The following is a 17,771-nucleotide window of genomic DNA, read 5'->3' as shown; positions in this document are numbered from 1 at the left end:
ATTACCGTAAATATAAAAACAGTAACTCTTTTATATTTCCAACACAATTCTGGCAACTGAGCTACCAGTTATTTACTGTATATTTAACATTGTTGTTTTTACAGTGTATTTGTTTAAATGGAAAATTTGAAGCTTACTTTGCACTGAACAGGAAGTCACTGTCTGCACATTTTACAAAAAAATACAATGTACATTTTACGGTTAAAAATATTGGTACTTCAGTCGCCAGAATCTTTACGTAAATTTTACGGTGTTTTTTAACAGGGAATTACCGTAAATGTAAAAAAAAAAAACTGTTTTATATTTCCCCAAAAAATTCTGGCAACTGAGCTACCAGTTTTTTACCGTAAATTTAACAGTGTTGTTTTTACATTATATTTCTGTAAATGGAAAAACGGTTAAACTTTTATTTTTATGATAGAATTTTTAGGTAACTGCCAGTTTTGGGTTTTTTTACTGCAAATTTAACAATGTTATTTTTACACTGTATTACTGTAAATGGAAAATTTGAAGCTTACTTTGCACTGAACAGGAAGTCACCATCTGCACATTTTACAAAAAAATATTGGCACTTCAGTCACCAGAATTTTGCCATAAATTTTAAGATGTTTTTTAAAAGTGAATTATCGTAAATGTAAAAACAGTAACTATTTTATATTTCCAACAAAATTCTGACAACTGAGCTCCCAGTCTTTTACCGTAAATTTAACATTGTTGTTTTTACAGTGTATTACTGAACTATGGTTGTAGAGGAAGTGCGTCGTCAGGAGGAAACAGCCAGACGTTCCAAAGCCGCAACACAAGCCAAACAGGGCCGCTGGACAAGGTGGGAGGGTGTTGAAAAGAAAAAACTCACGTGGAGCGAACTTTGGGGCATGGAATCCAACAGGCTGAGTTTCATCGTTCGAGCAACATATGATGCGCTACCATCTCCCATAAACCTGCAACAATGGTTTGGAAAGGATCCCTCCTGTCCCCTGTGTACAACCCCAGCAACACTCAAGCACATAATGGTTGGCTGTAGAACCAGCCTCACTCAAGGCAGATATACGTGGAGACATAACCAGGTCCTCAGATGTCTAGCTGACAAACTTGAGTGCAGGAGGATATCCATCAACGCCCAACCCATCAACAACCAGGATGTGTGCCGACACCTACCAGCGTTTGTTCGGGAGGGGGAAAAGCTGAAGACAAGACCTTCGAATCCTGATCGAAGCCCATTGAATGCAGCCAGGGACTGGCAGATGCGAGTCGACTTAGAGCAGAGGCTAATTTCCCCCCCGGCGATCGCAACGACCACCCTGCGTCCAGACCTCGTCCTATGGTCTGAAACCTGCCATATTGTCTATATCATTGAACTGACAGTTCCGTGGGAGGATGCCATCGAAGAAGCGTATGAACGCAAGAAGCTGCGGTACTCCAACCTTGCAGCTGAGGCAGAGGACAGAGGCTGGAGGGTAAGGGTGCGCCCAGTGGAGGTGGGCTGTAGGGGCTTTGTAGCTAGCACAACAGCAAAGCTCCTTAGGGAGGTTGGAGTCAGGGGGCAGGCTCACAGACAGGCCATTAAAGAGCTGGCCAACACAGCAGAGAGGACGAGCCATTGGTTGACGTTGAGGAGGAGTGACACCAGCTGGGCTGCTAAGGCTAACACCTAATGGGACGCACACACCCAGGGATTTGATCACCCTGGGGTGGGCCCTTCCTCAGCAGAGGGTGTCTTGTGGAAAGCCGGGCCGAAACACCCCTTGACGCTGGGGCACACAACTGAAGATGTGTCCCAATGGTGGAAAAGCCTCCCAGCAGTGTCACCTAGCCTCACTTAGGTATGCGGTCAGGTGCAAGCCTGGCTCAGGGAGGAGGACGCCCCTGCCATGCAGAGTCCCCAGGGATTGTACCAACTAGTCCTTTCAACAAATTATGTAACTGGAAAATTTGAAGCTTAAAATGCATAGAACAGGAAGTCACTATCTGCACATTTTGCCCAAAAATACAATGTAAATTTTACGGTAAAAAATATTGACACTTCAGTCGCCAGAATTTTACCGTAAATTTTTCGGTTTCTTAATAGTGAATTACCGTAAATGTAAAAACAGTAACTCTTTTATATTTCCAACAAAATTCTGACAACTGAGCTAACAGTCTTTTACCGTAAATTTAAAGTTGTGGTTTTTACAGTGTATTTGTGTAAATGGAAAAAAATAACACTTTAATTTTCCTGACAAAATTCTGGCAACTGAGCTGCCAGTTTTTTACTGTAAAATCTACGGTCATTCTTTATACAGTAATTACTGTAAATGGAAAAATGGTAACACTTTTATTTTTATTATAGAATTTTTATGTAACTGAGCTGTCAGGTTTTTTTTTACCGCCAATTTAACATTGTTGTTTTTACAGTGTATTATGTAATTTGAAGCTTACTTTGCACTGAATAGAAAGTCACTATCTGCACATTTTGCCCTAAAATACAAAGTAAATATTACGGTAAAAAATATTGGCACTTCAGTCACCAGAATTTTACTGTACATTTTAAGTTTTTTTAAACAGTGAATTACCGTAAATGTAAAAAAAGTAACTCTTTTATATTTCCAACAAAATTTTGGCAACTGAGCTACCACTTTTATGCCGACTTCCCGGGGGACACGATCGAATGCCTTCTCCAAGTCCACAAAGCACATGTAGACTGGTTGGGCAAACTCCTATGCACCCTCAAGGACCCTGCCGAGAGTATAAAGCTGGTCCACAGTTCCACGACCGGGACGAAAACCACACTGCTCCTCCTGAATCCGAGGTTCGACTATTCGGCGTAGCCTCCTCTCCAGTACACCTGAATAGACCTTCGGAGTGTGATTCCACAATAGTTGGAACACACCCTCCGGTTCCCCTTCTTAAAGAGAGGAACCACCACCCCAGGTCTGCCAATCCAGAGGCACCGCCCCCGATGTCCACGGGATGTTGCAGAGTCTTGTCAACCAAGACGGCCCCACAGCATCCAGAGCCTTAAGGAACTCCGGGTGGATCTCATCCAACCCTGGGGCCTTACCACTGAGGAGTTTTTTAACTACCTCTGCAACTTCAGCCCCAGAAATAGGAGAGCCCCAGGCACTGCTTCCTCATAGGAAGACGTGTTGGTGGGATTGAGGAGGTCTTCGAAGTATTCCCTCCATTCACTTTCACGTGAGGAAAATCAGTTGTGTTGTTGTGTTATTTTGTGTTGTGTTATTGTGTGTCATTGAAAATCGTCGCAATTATTCGGTCTTCAGCAACAATCAAACAACAGCAACACGTGGGTGGTGTTACTTCCGATCGACAAGTTGTGCAACTCTGACGTGATGAAACTGCGCGTGCCAGCAACCTGAGGGTTCCTGGTTCAATCCCCACCTTCTACCAACCTAGTCACGTCCGTTGTGTCCTTGAGCAAGACACTTCACCCTTGCTCCTGATGGGTCGTGGTTAGCGCCTCGCATGGCAGCCCCCGCCATCAGTGTGTGAATGTGTGTGTGAATGGGTGAATGTGGAAATAGTGTCAAAGCGCTTTGAGTACCGTATTTTCGGCACTATAAGGCGCACCTAAAAACCTCCAATTTTCTCAAAAGCTGACAGTGCGCCTTATAATCCGGTGCGCCTTATATATGGACCAATATTGAGCCACAACAGGTCTCGCAACTACGGGATGCATAACGTAACCCCAGCCTCTACTGTAGCGTCTATTCTATGCGCCTTATAATGCGGTGCGCCTTATATATGAACAAAGTTTTAAAATAGGCCATTCATTGAAGGTGCGCCTTATAATCCGGTGCGCCTTATAGTGCGGAAAATAGGGTACCTTGAAGGTTGAAAAGCGCTACACAAGTATAACCCATTTACCATTCTATAACCATTCTTAATCGATTAAAAAAAAAAATCCAAAAAAATTGATTAATCTATTAAAATTCTTATTTTTTCATTGTAAATATATTTATTTTAATATTATCATTATTATATATTATTTATATACATTTATTATTTCTTGATTTTAATTTTACAAATAATTATTCTAAATTTAAAAAACAATATAGAACTATATCTATTTTATGTCGTCAATCATAGCACTGGCACCCAATATTATTCAAGTATTTTGAATCGAATCGTTACCCCAAGAATCAAATTGAATCATTTGGTGCTAAAAGATTCACAGTCCTACTTTTTAGTAGTAAGACGACCTGACTCGATGAGTCAGTCAGCATAAGCGGGTGTGAGGAGACTCTGGTGCGGCCATGGCGGCCATTTTTTTCCCCCTCCCGCCATTTTCATTTATCGTCCCTCGCCATATTGTGACGATTTGTTGTGTTTCTCGTCTTTCCCTACAAGACTCCTTGACGGTGTCCCCTCCTTCCTCAGGAGTATCGAGACCGGAAGAAGGAGAACCAGGAGCGTCTGGCCGAGGACACGGAGGCCAACGAGGACGCGCCGCTGCCCCCCCACAGCACGTCCAGGGAGCGCTTGTGGCGGGCCTTCGAGAACCCGCACACGTCCACCATGGCGCTGGTCTTCTACTACGTGACGGGCTTCTTTATCGCCGTGTCGGTCATCGCCAACGTGGTGGAGACGGTGCCGTGCCGCCCCGCCAAGGGGAAAGTGAGGGACCTGCCCTGCGGCGAGAAGTACCAGCTGGCCTTCTTCTGCATGGACACGGCATGCGTGCTCATCTTCACCTTCGAGTACCTGATGCGTCTGTTTGCCGCGCCCAGCCGCTGCAAGTTCATGCGCTCCGTCATGTCGGTCATCGACGTGGTGGCCATCATGCCCTACTACATCGGCCTGGTCATGCCGGAGAACGAGGACGTGAGCGGCGCCTTCGTCACGCTGCGGGTCTTCCGCGTCTTCCGCATCTTCAAGTTCTCGCGCCACTCGCAGGGCTTGAGGATTTTGGGCTACACGCTGAAGAGCTGCGCCTCGGAGTTGGGCTTCCTGCTCTTCTCGCTCACCATGGCCATCATCATCTTCGCCACCGTCATGTTCTATGCCGAGAAGGGAACCGCGGGCTCCACCTTTACCTCCATCCCGGCCTCCTTCTGGTACACCATCGTCACCATGACCACGCTGGGGTGAGTCGCCATGACGACGCACGCGCCGCGCTTCTCCCGCGCGTCCTACCGAGCGCGCCGCCCACGCCGTGCTGTTGCAGCGTGGCGGCCGGTCTTCATCTTGCCCGCGCGCGTATGTGAGTGTGCGTGCGCGAGTGCGTCCGTGTGTGTGTGTTGTTGCCTGTTGCTCACAGACACTAACACACAGTAGTAGTGAGTCCTCTTTTGTACAGTGTGTTGTTTATTGTAGTGAGTCACAGTGTCTAGTCGTTTGTTGTAGTGGGTCACACACTGTGTGTAGTTATGTTGTTGTAGTGGGTCACTGTGTCTAGTTATGTTGTTGTAGAAGGTCACAGTGTGTTGTTGTAGTGAGTCGCTGTGTCTAATCGTTTGTTGTAGTCGGTCACTGTGTGTAGTTATGTTCTTGTAGAAGGTCACAGTGTGTTGTTTATTGTTGTGAGTCACTGTGTCTAGTCGTTTGTTGTAGTGGGTCACTGCGTGTAGTTATGTTGTTGTAGGTCAGAGTGTGTTGTTTTTATTGTAGTGAGTCACTGTCTAGTCGTTTGTTGTAGTCGGTCACTGTGTGTAGTTATGTTGTTGTAGTGGGTCACTGTGTGTAGTTATGTTGTTGTAGTGGGTCACTGTGTGTAGTTATGTTGTTGTAGAAGGTCACAGTGTGTTGTTTATTGTAGTAAGTCACTGTGTCTAGTCGTTTATTGTAGTGAGTCACTGTGTGAAATAATGTTGTTGTAGTGGGTCACTTTGTGTAGGTATGTCGTTGTAGAAGGTCACAGTGTGTTGCTTATTGTAGTGAGTCACTGTGTCTAGTCGTTTGTTGTAGTGGGTCACTCACTGTCTGTAGTTATGTTGTTGTAGTGGGTCACTGTGTGTAGTTATGTTGTTGTAGTGGGTCACTGTGTGTAGTTATGTTGTTGTAGTGGGTCACTGTGTGTAGTTTGTTGTTGTAGAAGGTCACAGTGTGTTGTTTATTGTAGTGAGTCACTGTGTCTAGTCGTTTATTGTAGTGAGTCACTGTGTGAAATAATGTTGTTGTAGTGGGTCACTGTGTGTAGGTATGTTGTTGTAGTGAGTCACTGTGTGTAGGTATGTTGTTGTAGAAGGTCACAGTGTGTTGTTTATTGTAGTGAGTCACTGTGTCTAGTCGTTTGTTGTAGTCTGTCACTGTGTGTAGTTATGTTGTTGTAGTGGGTCACTGTGTATAGTTATGTTGTTGTAGTGGGTCACTGTGTGTAGTTATGTAGTTGTAGAAGGTCACAGTGTGTTAGTTATTGTAGTGAGTCACTGTGTCTAGTCGTTGATTGTAGTGAGTCATTGTGTGTAATAATGTTGTAGTGGGTCACTGTGTGTAATTATGTTCTTGTAGAAGGTCACAGTGTGTTGTTTATTGTAGTGAGTCACTGTGTCTAGTCGTTTGTTGTAGTCGTTCACTGTGTGTAGTTATGTTGTTGTAGTGAGTCACAGTGTGAAGTTATGTTGTTGTAGTGGGTTCACTGTGCAATTATGTTCTTGTAGAAGGTCACAGTGTGTTGTTTATTGTAGTGAGTCACTGTGTCTAGTCGTTTGTTGTAGTGGGTCACAGTGTGTTGTTTATTGCAGTGGGTCACTGTGTGTAGTTATGTTGTTGTAGAAGGTCACAGTGTGTTGTTTATTATAGTGAGTCACTGTGTCTAGTCGTTTGTTGTAGTGGGTCACTGTGTGTAGTTATGTTGTTGTAGTGGGTCACTGTGTGTAGTTATGTTGTTGTAGTGGGTCACTGTGTGTAGTTATATTGTTGTAGGTCACAGTGTGTTGTTTATTGTAGTGAGTCACTGTGTCTAGTCGTTTGTTGTAGTAGGTCACTCACTGTGTGTAGTTATGTGGTTGTAGTGGGTCACTGTGTGTAGTTATGTTCTTATAGAAGCTCACAGTGTGTTGTTTATAGTAGTGAGTCACTGTGTCTAGTCGTTTGTTGTAGTGGGTCACTGGGTGTAGTTATGTTCTTATAGAAGCTCACAGTGTGTTGTTTATTGTAGTGAGTCACTGTGTCTAGTCGTTTGTTGTAGTGGGTCACTGGGTGTAGTTATGTTGTTGTAGTGGGTCACTGTGTGTAATTATGTTCTTGTAGAAGGTCACAGTGGGTTGTTTATTGTAGTGAGTCACTGTGTCTAGTCGTTTGTTGTACTGGGTCACTCACTGTGTGTAGTTATGTTGTTGTAGTGGGTCACTGTGTGTAGTTATGTTGTTGTAGAAGGTCACAGTGTGTTGTTTATTGTAGTGAGTCACTGTGTCTAGTCGTTTGTTGTAGTGGGTCACTGGGTGTATTTATGTTGTTGTAGTGAGTCACTATGTGTAGTTATGTTGTTGTAGAAGGTCACAGTATGTTGTTTATTGTAGTGAGTCACTGTGTCTAGTCGTTTGTTGTAGTGGGTCACTGGGTGTAGTTATGTTGTTGTAGTGAGTCACTGTGTGTAGTTATGTTGTTGTAGAAGGTCACAGTGTGTTGTTTATTGTAGTGAGTCACTGCGTCTACTCATTTGTTGTATTCGGTCACTGTGTGTAGTTAAGTTGTTGTAGTGGGTCACTGTGTCTAGTTATATTGTTGTAGAAGGTCACAGTGTGTTCTTTATTGTAGTGAGTCACTGTGTCTAGTCGTTTGTTGTAGTGGGTCACTGCGTGTAGTTATGTTGTTGGAGTCGGTCACTGTGTGTAGTGGGTCACTGTGTGTAGTTATGTTCTTGTAGAAGGTCACAGTGTGTTGTTGTAGTGAGTCACTGTGTCTAATCGTTTGTTGTAGTCGGTCACTGTGTGTAGTTATGTTGTTGTAGTGGGTCACTGTGTGTAGTTATGTTCTTGTAGAAGGTCACAGTGTGTTGTTTATTGTAGTGAGTCACTGTCTCTAGTCGTTTGTTGTAGTGGGTCACTGTGTATAGTTATGTTGTTGTAGGTCAGAGTGTGTTGTTCATTGTAGTGAGTCACTGTCTAGTCGTTTGTTGTAGTCGGTCACTGTGTGTAGTAATGTTGTTGTAGTGGGTCACTGTGTGTAATTATGTTCTTGTAGAAGGTCACAGTGTGTTGTTTATTGTAGTGAGTCACTGTGTCTAGTCGTTTGTTGTAGTGGGTCACTGTGTGTAGTTATGTTGTTGTAGTGGGTCACTGTGTGTAGTTATGTTTTTGTAGTGGGTCACTGTGTGTAGTTATGTTGTTGTAGAAGGTCACAGTGTGTTGTTTATTGTAGTGCGTCACTGTGTCTAGTCGTTTATTGTAGTGAGTCACTGTGTGTAATAATGTTGTTGTAGAAGGTCACAGTGTGTTGTTTATTGTAGTGCGTCACTGTGTCTAGTCGTTTATTGTAGTGAGTCACTGTGTGTAATAATGTTGTTGTAGAAGGTCACAGTGTGTTGTTTATTGTAGTGAGTCACTGTGTCTAGTCGTTTGTTGTAGTCAGTCACTGTGTGTAGTTATGTTGTTGTAGTGAGTCACTGTGTGAAGTTATGTTGTTGTAGAAGGTCATAGTGTGTTGTTTATTGTAGTGAGTCACTGTGTCTAGTCGTTTGTTGTAGTGGGTCACAGTGTGTTGTTTATTGCAGTGGGTCACTGTGTGTAGTTATGTTGTTGTATGAGCACAGTGTGTTGTTTATTATAGTGAGTCACTGTGTCTAGTCGTTTGTTGTAGTGGGTCACTGTGTGTAGTTACGTTGTTGTAGTGGGTCACTGTGTGTAGTTATGTTGTTGTAGTGGGTCACTGTGTGTAGTTATGTTGTTGTAGGTCACAGTGTGTTGTTTATTATAGTGAGTCACTGTGTCTAGTCGTTTGTTGTAGTGGGTCACTGTGTGTAGTTATGTTGTTGTAGTGGGTCACTGTGTGTAGTTATGTTGTTGTAGGTCACAGTGTGTTGTTTATAGTAGTGAGTCCCTGTGTCTAGCCATTTGTTGTAGTGAGTCACTGTGTGTCGTTATGTTGTTGTAGAAGGTCACAGTGTGTTGTTTATTGTAGCGAGTCACTTTGTGTAGTCAATTATTGTAGCGAGTGAAGTGAAGTGAATTATATTTATATAGCGATTTTTCTCTAGTGACTCAAAGCACTTTACATAGTGAAACCCAATATCTAAGTTACATTTAAACCAGTGTGGGTGGCACTGGGAGCAGGTGGGTAAAGTGTCTTGCCAAGGACACAACGGCAGTGACTAGGATGGCGGATGCGGGGATCGAACCTAGAACCATCAAGTTGTTGGCACGGCCGCTCTACCAACCGAGCTATACCGCCCCAAATCACATTGTGTAGTCATGTATTGTAGCGAGTCACATTGTGTAGTCATGTATTGTAGCGAGTCACATTGTGTAGTCATTTATTGTAGCGAGTCACATTGTGTTGTCATTTATTGTAGCGAGTCACATTGTGTAGTCATGTATTGTAGCGAGTCACATTGTGTAGTCATTTATTGTAGTAAGTCACATTGTGTAGTCATGTATTGTAGCGAGTCACATTGTGTTGTCATTTATTGTAGCGAGGCACATTGTGTAGTCATGTATTGTAGCGAGTCACATTGTGTAGTTATGTATTGTAGCGAGTCACATTGCGTAGTCATGTATTGTAGCGAGTCACATCGGAGTCATGTAATCCTTGTAATGCGTCAAAGTGAATCATAACAGGATCTTTGTTGCAGTGAGTAGTTGTTTGTTGTCGTATAATTCGTAAAGTTATCGTCGTACAGTTAGAGAGTAGTAGCGTGTACAGTGGACTTCTTGCAAAGGAAAACTCGCTGGTTTGATTCCCACTTCGCCCTCAGTCCGGCTGCCGTTGGCCTTCAGAGAAATTATTTCAATTCCTGTGAGAAAGTTGCTTTATTCGTCTTGTTTTCGCTGCTCTTTGTTTGTTGTCACAGGCGGACATTGTCGTCTCCTCTTTATTGCTCTGCTCCGCCGCTCGCCATGACAACGCCCGTGAAGAACTCCTCGGTCACGACGCTACTTTAACAATGATGAATAATTGGATTTAGTTTTTTGTCTGGATGTGATAGGCTCCGGCACCCCCCGCAACCCCCATAGGGACAAGCGGTAAAAAATGGGTGGATGGATGGATTTCATCACGCATGGCAAGATAGTTGACACCATGCCTTTCCTGTCTGAGTGAAAAGTGTTCTCTAAATAGCTGCGGGAGCTAAAAAAAGACTCGACTTTCATCTCCGCTTTTTGCTTTTACCCGCTTTTTATACTGCCATGACATCATCATGTTCACTATATAAGCTGACATGCTTTGTGTACTTGTAGACTGTAGTAGTGTCAACTTTATAATTAGAACACTCGGAGTAATGTGTAATATGAGTACGAGTATGCCATTGAAGGATAGTTAAAATCACACCGGAATAAACGATGCCTGTAAAGTGGACACAGCAATATGTCACATACTTATTTATTTATTCTTATTGTTTATTATTTTTTCTGTGTTTTTTTAAATTTGTATTACGATCATCTATATTTCTTATTTATTTATTTAATTAAATGTGTTGATTTATTTTTATCATAATTTTTTTTCTTTATCTTTTCACATACGTTTATATTAACATACATACACTATATTGCCAAACGTTTTTGGCCACCTGCCTTGACTCACATATGAACTTGAAGAGCCATTCCATTCCTAACCCATAGGGTTCAATATGATGTGGGTCCACCTTTTGTAGCTATTACAGCTTCAACTCTTCTGGGAAGGCTGTCCACAAGGTTACGGAGTGTGTTCATAGGAATTTTCCACCATTCTTCCAAAAGCGCATTGGTGAGGTCACACACTGATGTTGGTGGAGAAGGCCTGGCTCTCAGTCTCCGTTCTAATTCACCCCAAAGGTGTTCTATCGGGTTCAGGTCAGGACTCTGTGCAGGCCAGTCAAGTTCATCCACACCAGAGTCTGTCATCCATGTCTTTATGGATCTTGCTTAGTGCACTGGTGCACAGTCATGTTGGAAGAGGAAGGGGCCCGCTCAAAACTGTTCCCAAAAGGTTGGGAGCAAGGCATTGTCCAAAATGTTGTGGTATCTTGGAGCATTCAAAGTTCCTTTCCACTGGAACTAATGGGCCAAGCCCAACTCCTGAAAAACAACCCCACACCATAATTCCTCCTCCACTAGACTTCACACTCGGCACAATGCAGTCCGAAATGTAACGTTCTCCTGGCAACCTCCAAACCCAGACTCGTCAATCAGATTGCTAGATGAAAAAGCGTGATTCATCACTCCACTGCTCTAGAGTCCAGTGGCGACGTGCTTTACACCACTGCATCCCACGCTTTGCATTGGACTTGGTGATGTATGGCTTAGATGCAGCTGCCCGGCCATGGAAACCCATTCCATGAAGCGCTCTGCATACTGTATGTGGGCTAATTGGAAGGTCACATGAAGTTTGGAGCTCTGCAGCAACTGACTGTGCAGAAAGTCTTTGCACTATGCGCTTCAGCATCCGCTGACCGCTCTCTGTCAGTTTACGTGGCCTACCACTTCGTGGCTGAGTTGCTGTTGTTCCAAAACTCTTCCATTTTCTTATAATAAAGCCAACAGTTGACTCTGGAATATTTAGGAGTTAGGAAATTTTACGACTGGATTTGTTGCACAGGTGGCATCTTATGACAGTTCCACGCTGGAAATCACTGAGCTCCTGAGAGCGGCCCATTCTTTCACAAATGTTTGTAGAAACAGTTTCCATGCCTAGGTTGCTTGTTTTTTACACCTGTGGCCGGGCCAAGTGATTAGGACACCTGATTCTCATCATTTGGATGGTTGGCCAAATACTTTTGGCAATATAGTGTATGCAGGGTTATCTGTACGTTATTAGTGAGTGATTCGTTCGCATTGGTTGTGCGGCTCAGTTAGCGTCACAGCGCTGTTAGCTGCGATTCAAACAAAAACAAAGGAAGAAGAAAGAAAATAAGTCACATCTTGTTCAGATGAGGAGAAAACATGGAACGAGCATCCGCCCTCCTGCAACTTTCATCATCACGTTATCAATTAAACATGGCCGCCAGAGAGGAAGGAGGAGGAAAGACGGGGAGGACGCTGGCCTTTTAGCTGCAGTCAAAATAGAAACCATCCAACTGACAAGTTTCGATACGGACGTCCTTGTGACCCAGAACATTTCACTCCGCAACAACACATTTATGACTGGAAATCGCTACTGAAATAGCTAACTGTAAACTTGTCATGACACTGTAGGTTCTCATGTCGTAGATGATACTCTGTTCTCATGTCGTCGTTGACTCTGTAGGTTCTGATGTTGTAGATGAACCTCTATGTTCTCATGTCATCATTGACTCTGTAGGTTTGCATGTTGTAGATAACCCTCTATGATCTCATGTTGTAGTATACTTTGTAGGTTCTCATGTTGTAGATGACCTTTTATTTATTCATGTTGTAGTTGACCCTGTAGGTTCTCATTTTGTAGAGAAGCCTCTATGTTCTCATGTTGTAGATGACCCTCTGTTCTCATATCATCGCTGACTCGGTAGGATCTCATGTTGTAGATGACCCTCTATGTTTTCATATTGTTGTTGATTCTCTAGGTTCTCATGTCGTAAATTACCCTTTATGTTCTCATGTCGTCATTGACTTTGTCGGTTCTCATGTCATAGATGACCCTCTACGTTCTCATGTCATCATTGACTCTGTAGGTTCTCATGTCGTAGATGACACTCTATGTTACCATGTCGTAGATGACTCTGTAGTTTCTCATGTTGTAGAGGTTTGTTGTAGATGAACCTCTATGTTCGCATGTCATCATTGACACTGTAGGTTCTCATGTCGTAGATGACACTCTGTTCTCATGTCGTCGTTGACTCTGTAGGTTCTCATGACCATACTTGCCAACCTTGAGACCTCCAAATTCGGGATATTTGGGAGGGGTTGAGGTGGGCGGGGCCGGGGGCCGGGGTTGAGGGGGAGGAGTATATTTATAGCTAGAATTCACTGAAATTCAAGTATTTCTTATATATATATGTGTATATATATATATATATATATATATATATATATATATATATATATATATATATATATATATATATATAAATATATATATAAATAAAATAAATACTTGACTTTCAGTGAATTCTAGTATTTCTTATATATATATATATATATATATATATATATATATATATATATATATATATATATATGTATGTATATATATGTATATATATATAAATAAAATAAATACTTGACTTTCAGTGAATTCTAGCTATATATATATATATATATATATATATATATATATATATATATACATATACATATATATATATATAAAAATATATATATATATATATATATATACATATATATATATATAAAAATATATATATATATATATATATATATATATATATATATATATATATACCGTATTTTCCGCACCAGAAGGCGCCCCGTGTTATTAGCCGCACGTTTAATGAACGGCATATTTCAAAACTTTGTTTACCTATTAGCCGCCCCGTGCTATTAGCCGCACCTACGCTACGCTAAAGGGAATGTCAACAAAACAGTCAGATAGGTCAGTCAAACTTTAATAATATATTACAAACCAGCGTTCTAACAACTCTGTTCACTCCCAAAATGTAATGTGCAAATGTGCAATCACAAAAATAGTAACACTCAAAATAGTGCAGAGCAATAGCAACATCAATAACTCAACGTTGCTCATACGTTAGTGTCACGCAACACACAAAATAAACATTTAAAGCTCACTTTCTGAAGTTATTACTCATCTACAAATCCCTCGAATTCTTCTTCTTCGGTGTGCTTCACTTGTTTTTTGACACCATCGATGATGTGGACGCGCATGCAGTCGTAGATCAACAGGAACGGCGCTGCGTGAAAAAAGTCACCCGGTGTCTTCGCGTAAACGTCTATCAACCACTCGCTCATCTTTTCTTCAGCCATCCATCCCTTCGAGTTAGCTTTTATGATGACGCCGGCTGGAAAGTTCTCTTTTGGCAAGGTCTTCCTTTTGAATATCACCGTGGGTGGAAGTTTCTGGCCGTTAGCATGGCAAGCTAGAACCACAGTAGGACGACTTCTCATTCCCTGTGGTGCGAATATTCACCGTACGTGCTCCCGTTGTATCCACAGTGCGGTTCACATGAATATCAAAAGTCAGTGGAACCTTGTACGCGTGTCTCTTAGTAGGAGACATTTTGTTGTCTTTACAGAAAAACAAATGAAATTAAATATCCGCGAGCTTCTTCTTCTACGGGGGCGGGTGCTCACCTTGGCGGTTGCTTACAGTAGAAGAAGAAGCGCTTCCTCTTCTATGGGGGCGGTTGCTTACCGTAGAAGAAGAAGCGCTTCCTCTTTTACGGGGAAAAAAGATGGCGACTGTTTACCGTAGTTGCGAGACCTAAACCTTATGAAAATAAATATGAATATTAATCCATATATAAGGCGCACCGGGTTATTAGCCGCACTGTCTGCTTTTGACAAAAATTGTGGTTTTTAGGTGCGACTTATGGTGCGGAAAATACGGTATATATAAATAAAATAAATACTTGACTTTCAGTGAATTCTAGCTATATATATATATATATATATATATATATATATATATATATATATATATATATATATATATATATATATATATATATATATATATATTAGGGCTGCAACTAACGATTCATTTGATAATCGATTAATCTGTCGATTATTACTTCGATTAATCGATTAATAATCGGCTAAAAGAGACAAACTACATTTCTATCCTTTTCAGTATTTTATTGAAAAAAACCCAGCATACTGGCACCATGTTGTGGACATTGGGGGTGCAGCATACACCAATAATAACACAGAAATGTAACTCATCAGAACTGAATCAGATATTGTACATGTTTCTGTTGTGAATAATAATGGATTCATTTTAGGCTGCCTCTGAATAATAGCATGAAATATTCCAGCACCTTCATAACGTTTAGTTATACTAAAGCGTCACTCAAATCTAAATATATTTATATAGCTTTATCAGCCCGGCTACATTGATCCATTATGAAACCAACCTGAGATATTTCTGTCCGTTACGTTTATTTCGAAATTGGTAACCGTGCGTTTTCTCTCTCAAAACGGAGTCAAATGTGCCGAAGACACATTATCAGCCCCGCGTTGCAACAAAGGCATAACTTTAAAGTTACTCACAAAAAAGCTGAACTCATGAATGCTTGTTGCCACTATGGACTTAAAAAGTTACGTACTGTGAGTTCCTCCCTTCATCCATGGCTCCAACATTTTTCCTCTTCAGGTGCTTCTGAAGCAATGTTGTACTTCCGTGCCATTTTGCAGGAAACGGTCTTCTTTGAAGTCTTTAAATTGAAGTGTTCCCACACTTTTGACGACTTAGGTCGTACACTTTTCTCCATTGAAGCAAAAACCTCAAGATGTTTCTCCGCTAAACTATCGGTAGTGTTTTCCTGCGCCATTTTTCGAATGTTTCCAGCAAAGGAGACGCCGTCGTCACGTGAGCTGCACATGACACATCATTGGCTAGCTTACGCCACCTCATGAGACGTAGCCTCAGCGCCGCTCTGGCGCTGTTTTGTACTGTTTTTGTACTTATTTTGATTATTGTTTCTCAGCTGTTTGTAAATGTTGCAGTTTATAAATAAAGATTTATAAAACAAAAAAAAATAACAACAACAAAATAACCAAAAAAAAATAAAAAAAAAATAAAAAGCCTCCGCGCATGCGCATAGCATAGTTCCAATGAATCGATGACTAAATTAATCGCCAACTATTTTGATAATCGATTTTAATCGATTTTAATCGATTTAATCGATTAGTTGTTGCAGCCCTAATATATATATATGTATATGTATATGTATTATATGTATTTTATTATATATATATATTTTAAAAAAATATATATATATATATATGTATTACATGTATTTTATTATATATATATAAAAAAAAAATGAAGTAGAGAGGCGTGTTATGTGTGTATATGTGTAAATAAATGAACACTGAAATTCAAGTATTTATTTTATATATATATATATATATATATATATATATATATATATATATATATATATATATATATATATATATATATATATATATAAAATAAATACTTTATAAATATTTTAAATATTTTATATATATATATATATATATATATATATATATATATATATATATATATATATATATATATATAAAATAAATACTTGAATTTCAGTGTTCATTTATTTACACATATACACACATAACACTCCTCTCTACTCATTGTTGTATTTGAAAGTGCTATTGCTATTGCAAGGAATTTAGGGATTTCACCATGTATGGTCCGTAATATCATCAAAGGGTTCAGAGAATCTGGAGAAATCACTGCACGTAAGCAGCTAAGCCTGTGACATTCAATCCCTCAGGCTGTACTGCATCAACAAGCGACATCAGTGTGTAAAGGATATCACCACATGGGCTCAGGAACACTTCAGAAACCCACTGTCAGTAACTACATTTGGTCGCTACATCTGTAAGTGCAAGTTAAAACTCACCTATGCAAGGCGAAAACCGTTTATCAACAACACCCAGAAACGCTGTCGGCTTCGCTGGGCCTGAGCTCATCTAAGATGGACTGATACAAGGTGGAAAAGTGTTCTGTGGTCTGACGAGTCCACATTTCAAATTGTTTTTGGAAACTGTGGACATCGTGTCCTCCTTACCAAAGAGGAAAAGAATCATCCAGATTGTTATAGGCGCAAAGTTGAAAAGCCAGCATCTGTGATGGTATGGGGGTGTATTAGTGCCCAAGACATGGGTAACTTACACATCTGTGAAGAAGCCATTAATGCTGAAAGGTACATACAGGTTTTGGAGCAACGTATGTTGCCATCCAAGCAACGTTACCATGGACGCCCCTGCTTATTTCAGCAAGACAATGCCAAGCCACGTGTTACATCAACGTGGTTTCATAGTAAAAGAGTGCGGGTACTAGACTGGCCTGCCTGTAGTCCAGACCTGTCTCACATTGAAAATGTGTGGCACATTATGAAGCCTAAAATACCACAACAGAGACCCCCGGACTGTTGAACAACTTAAGCTGTACATCAAGCAAGAATGGGAAAGAATTCCACCTGAGAAGCTTAAAAAATGTGTCTCCTCAGTTCCCAAACGTTTACTGAGTGTTGTTAAAAGGAAAGGCCATGTAACACAGTGGTGAACATGCCCTTTCCCGACTACTTTGGCACGTGTTGCAGCCATGAAATTCTAAGTTAATTATTATTTGCAAAAAAAAAATAAAGTTTTTGAGTTTGAACATCAAATATTTTGTCTTTGTAGTGCATTCAATTGAATATGGGTTGAAAAGGATTTGCAAATCATTGTATTCCGTTTATATTTACATCTAAAACAATTTCCCAACTCATATGGAAACGGGGTTTATAGATGACCCTCTATGTTCTCATGTCGTCATTGACTCTGTAGGTTCTCATGTCGTAGATGACCTCCTAAATTCTCATGTCGTCGTTGACTCTGTAGGTTCTCATGTAGTAGATGACCCTCTATGTTCTTATGTTGTTGTTGACTCTGTAGGTTCTCATGTCATAGTTTACTCGCTATGTTCTCATGTCGTTGTTGACTCTGTAGGTTCTCATGTTGTAGATGACCTCCTATATTCTCATCTTGTTGACTTTGTAGGTTCTCATTTTGTAGATGACCCTCTTTGTTCTCATG

At 40.9% G+C, this 17,771-nt stretch overlaps 1 protein-coding gene across 1 annotated transcript in view; it reads left to right on the top strand.

The window, feature by feature from the left end:
• kcnd1 (potassium voltage-gated channel, Shal-related subfamily, member 1) overlaps positions 1–17,771 on the top strand; it is a 54,072-nt gene that overhangs the window by 12,626 nt on the left and 23,675 nt on the right. Inside the window, exon 4 of the mRNA XM_062058139.1 lies at positions 4,378–5,084. Coding sequence (XP_061914123.1) covers positions 4,378–5,084 — 707 coding nt within the window. The remainder of the gene's footprint in view (positions 1–4,377; positions 5,085–17,771) is intronic.

Source organism: Entelurus aequoreus, linkage group LG01 (assembly GCF_033978785.1).
Source record: "Entelurus aequoreus isolate RoL-2023_Sb linkage group LG01, RoL_Eaeq_v1.1, whole genome shotgun sequence".
Taxonomy (NCBI): Eukaryota; Metazoa; Chordata; class Actinopteri; order Syngnathiformes; family Syngnathidae; genus Entelurus; species Entelurus aequoreus.
This window is presented reverse-complemented; position numbering and strand designations above follow the sequence as displayed.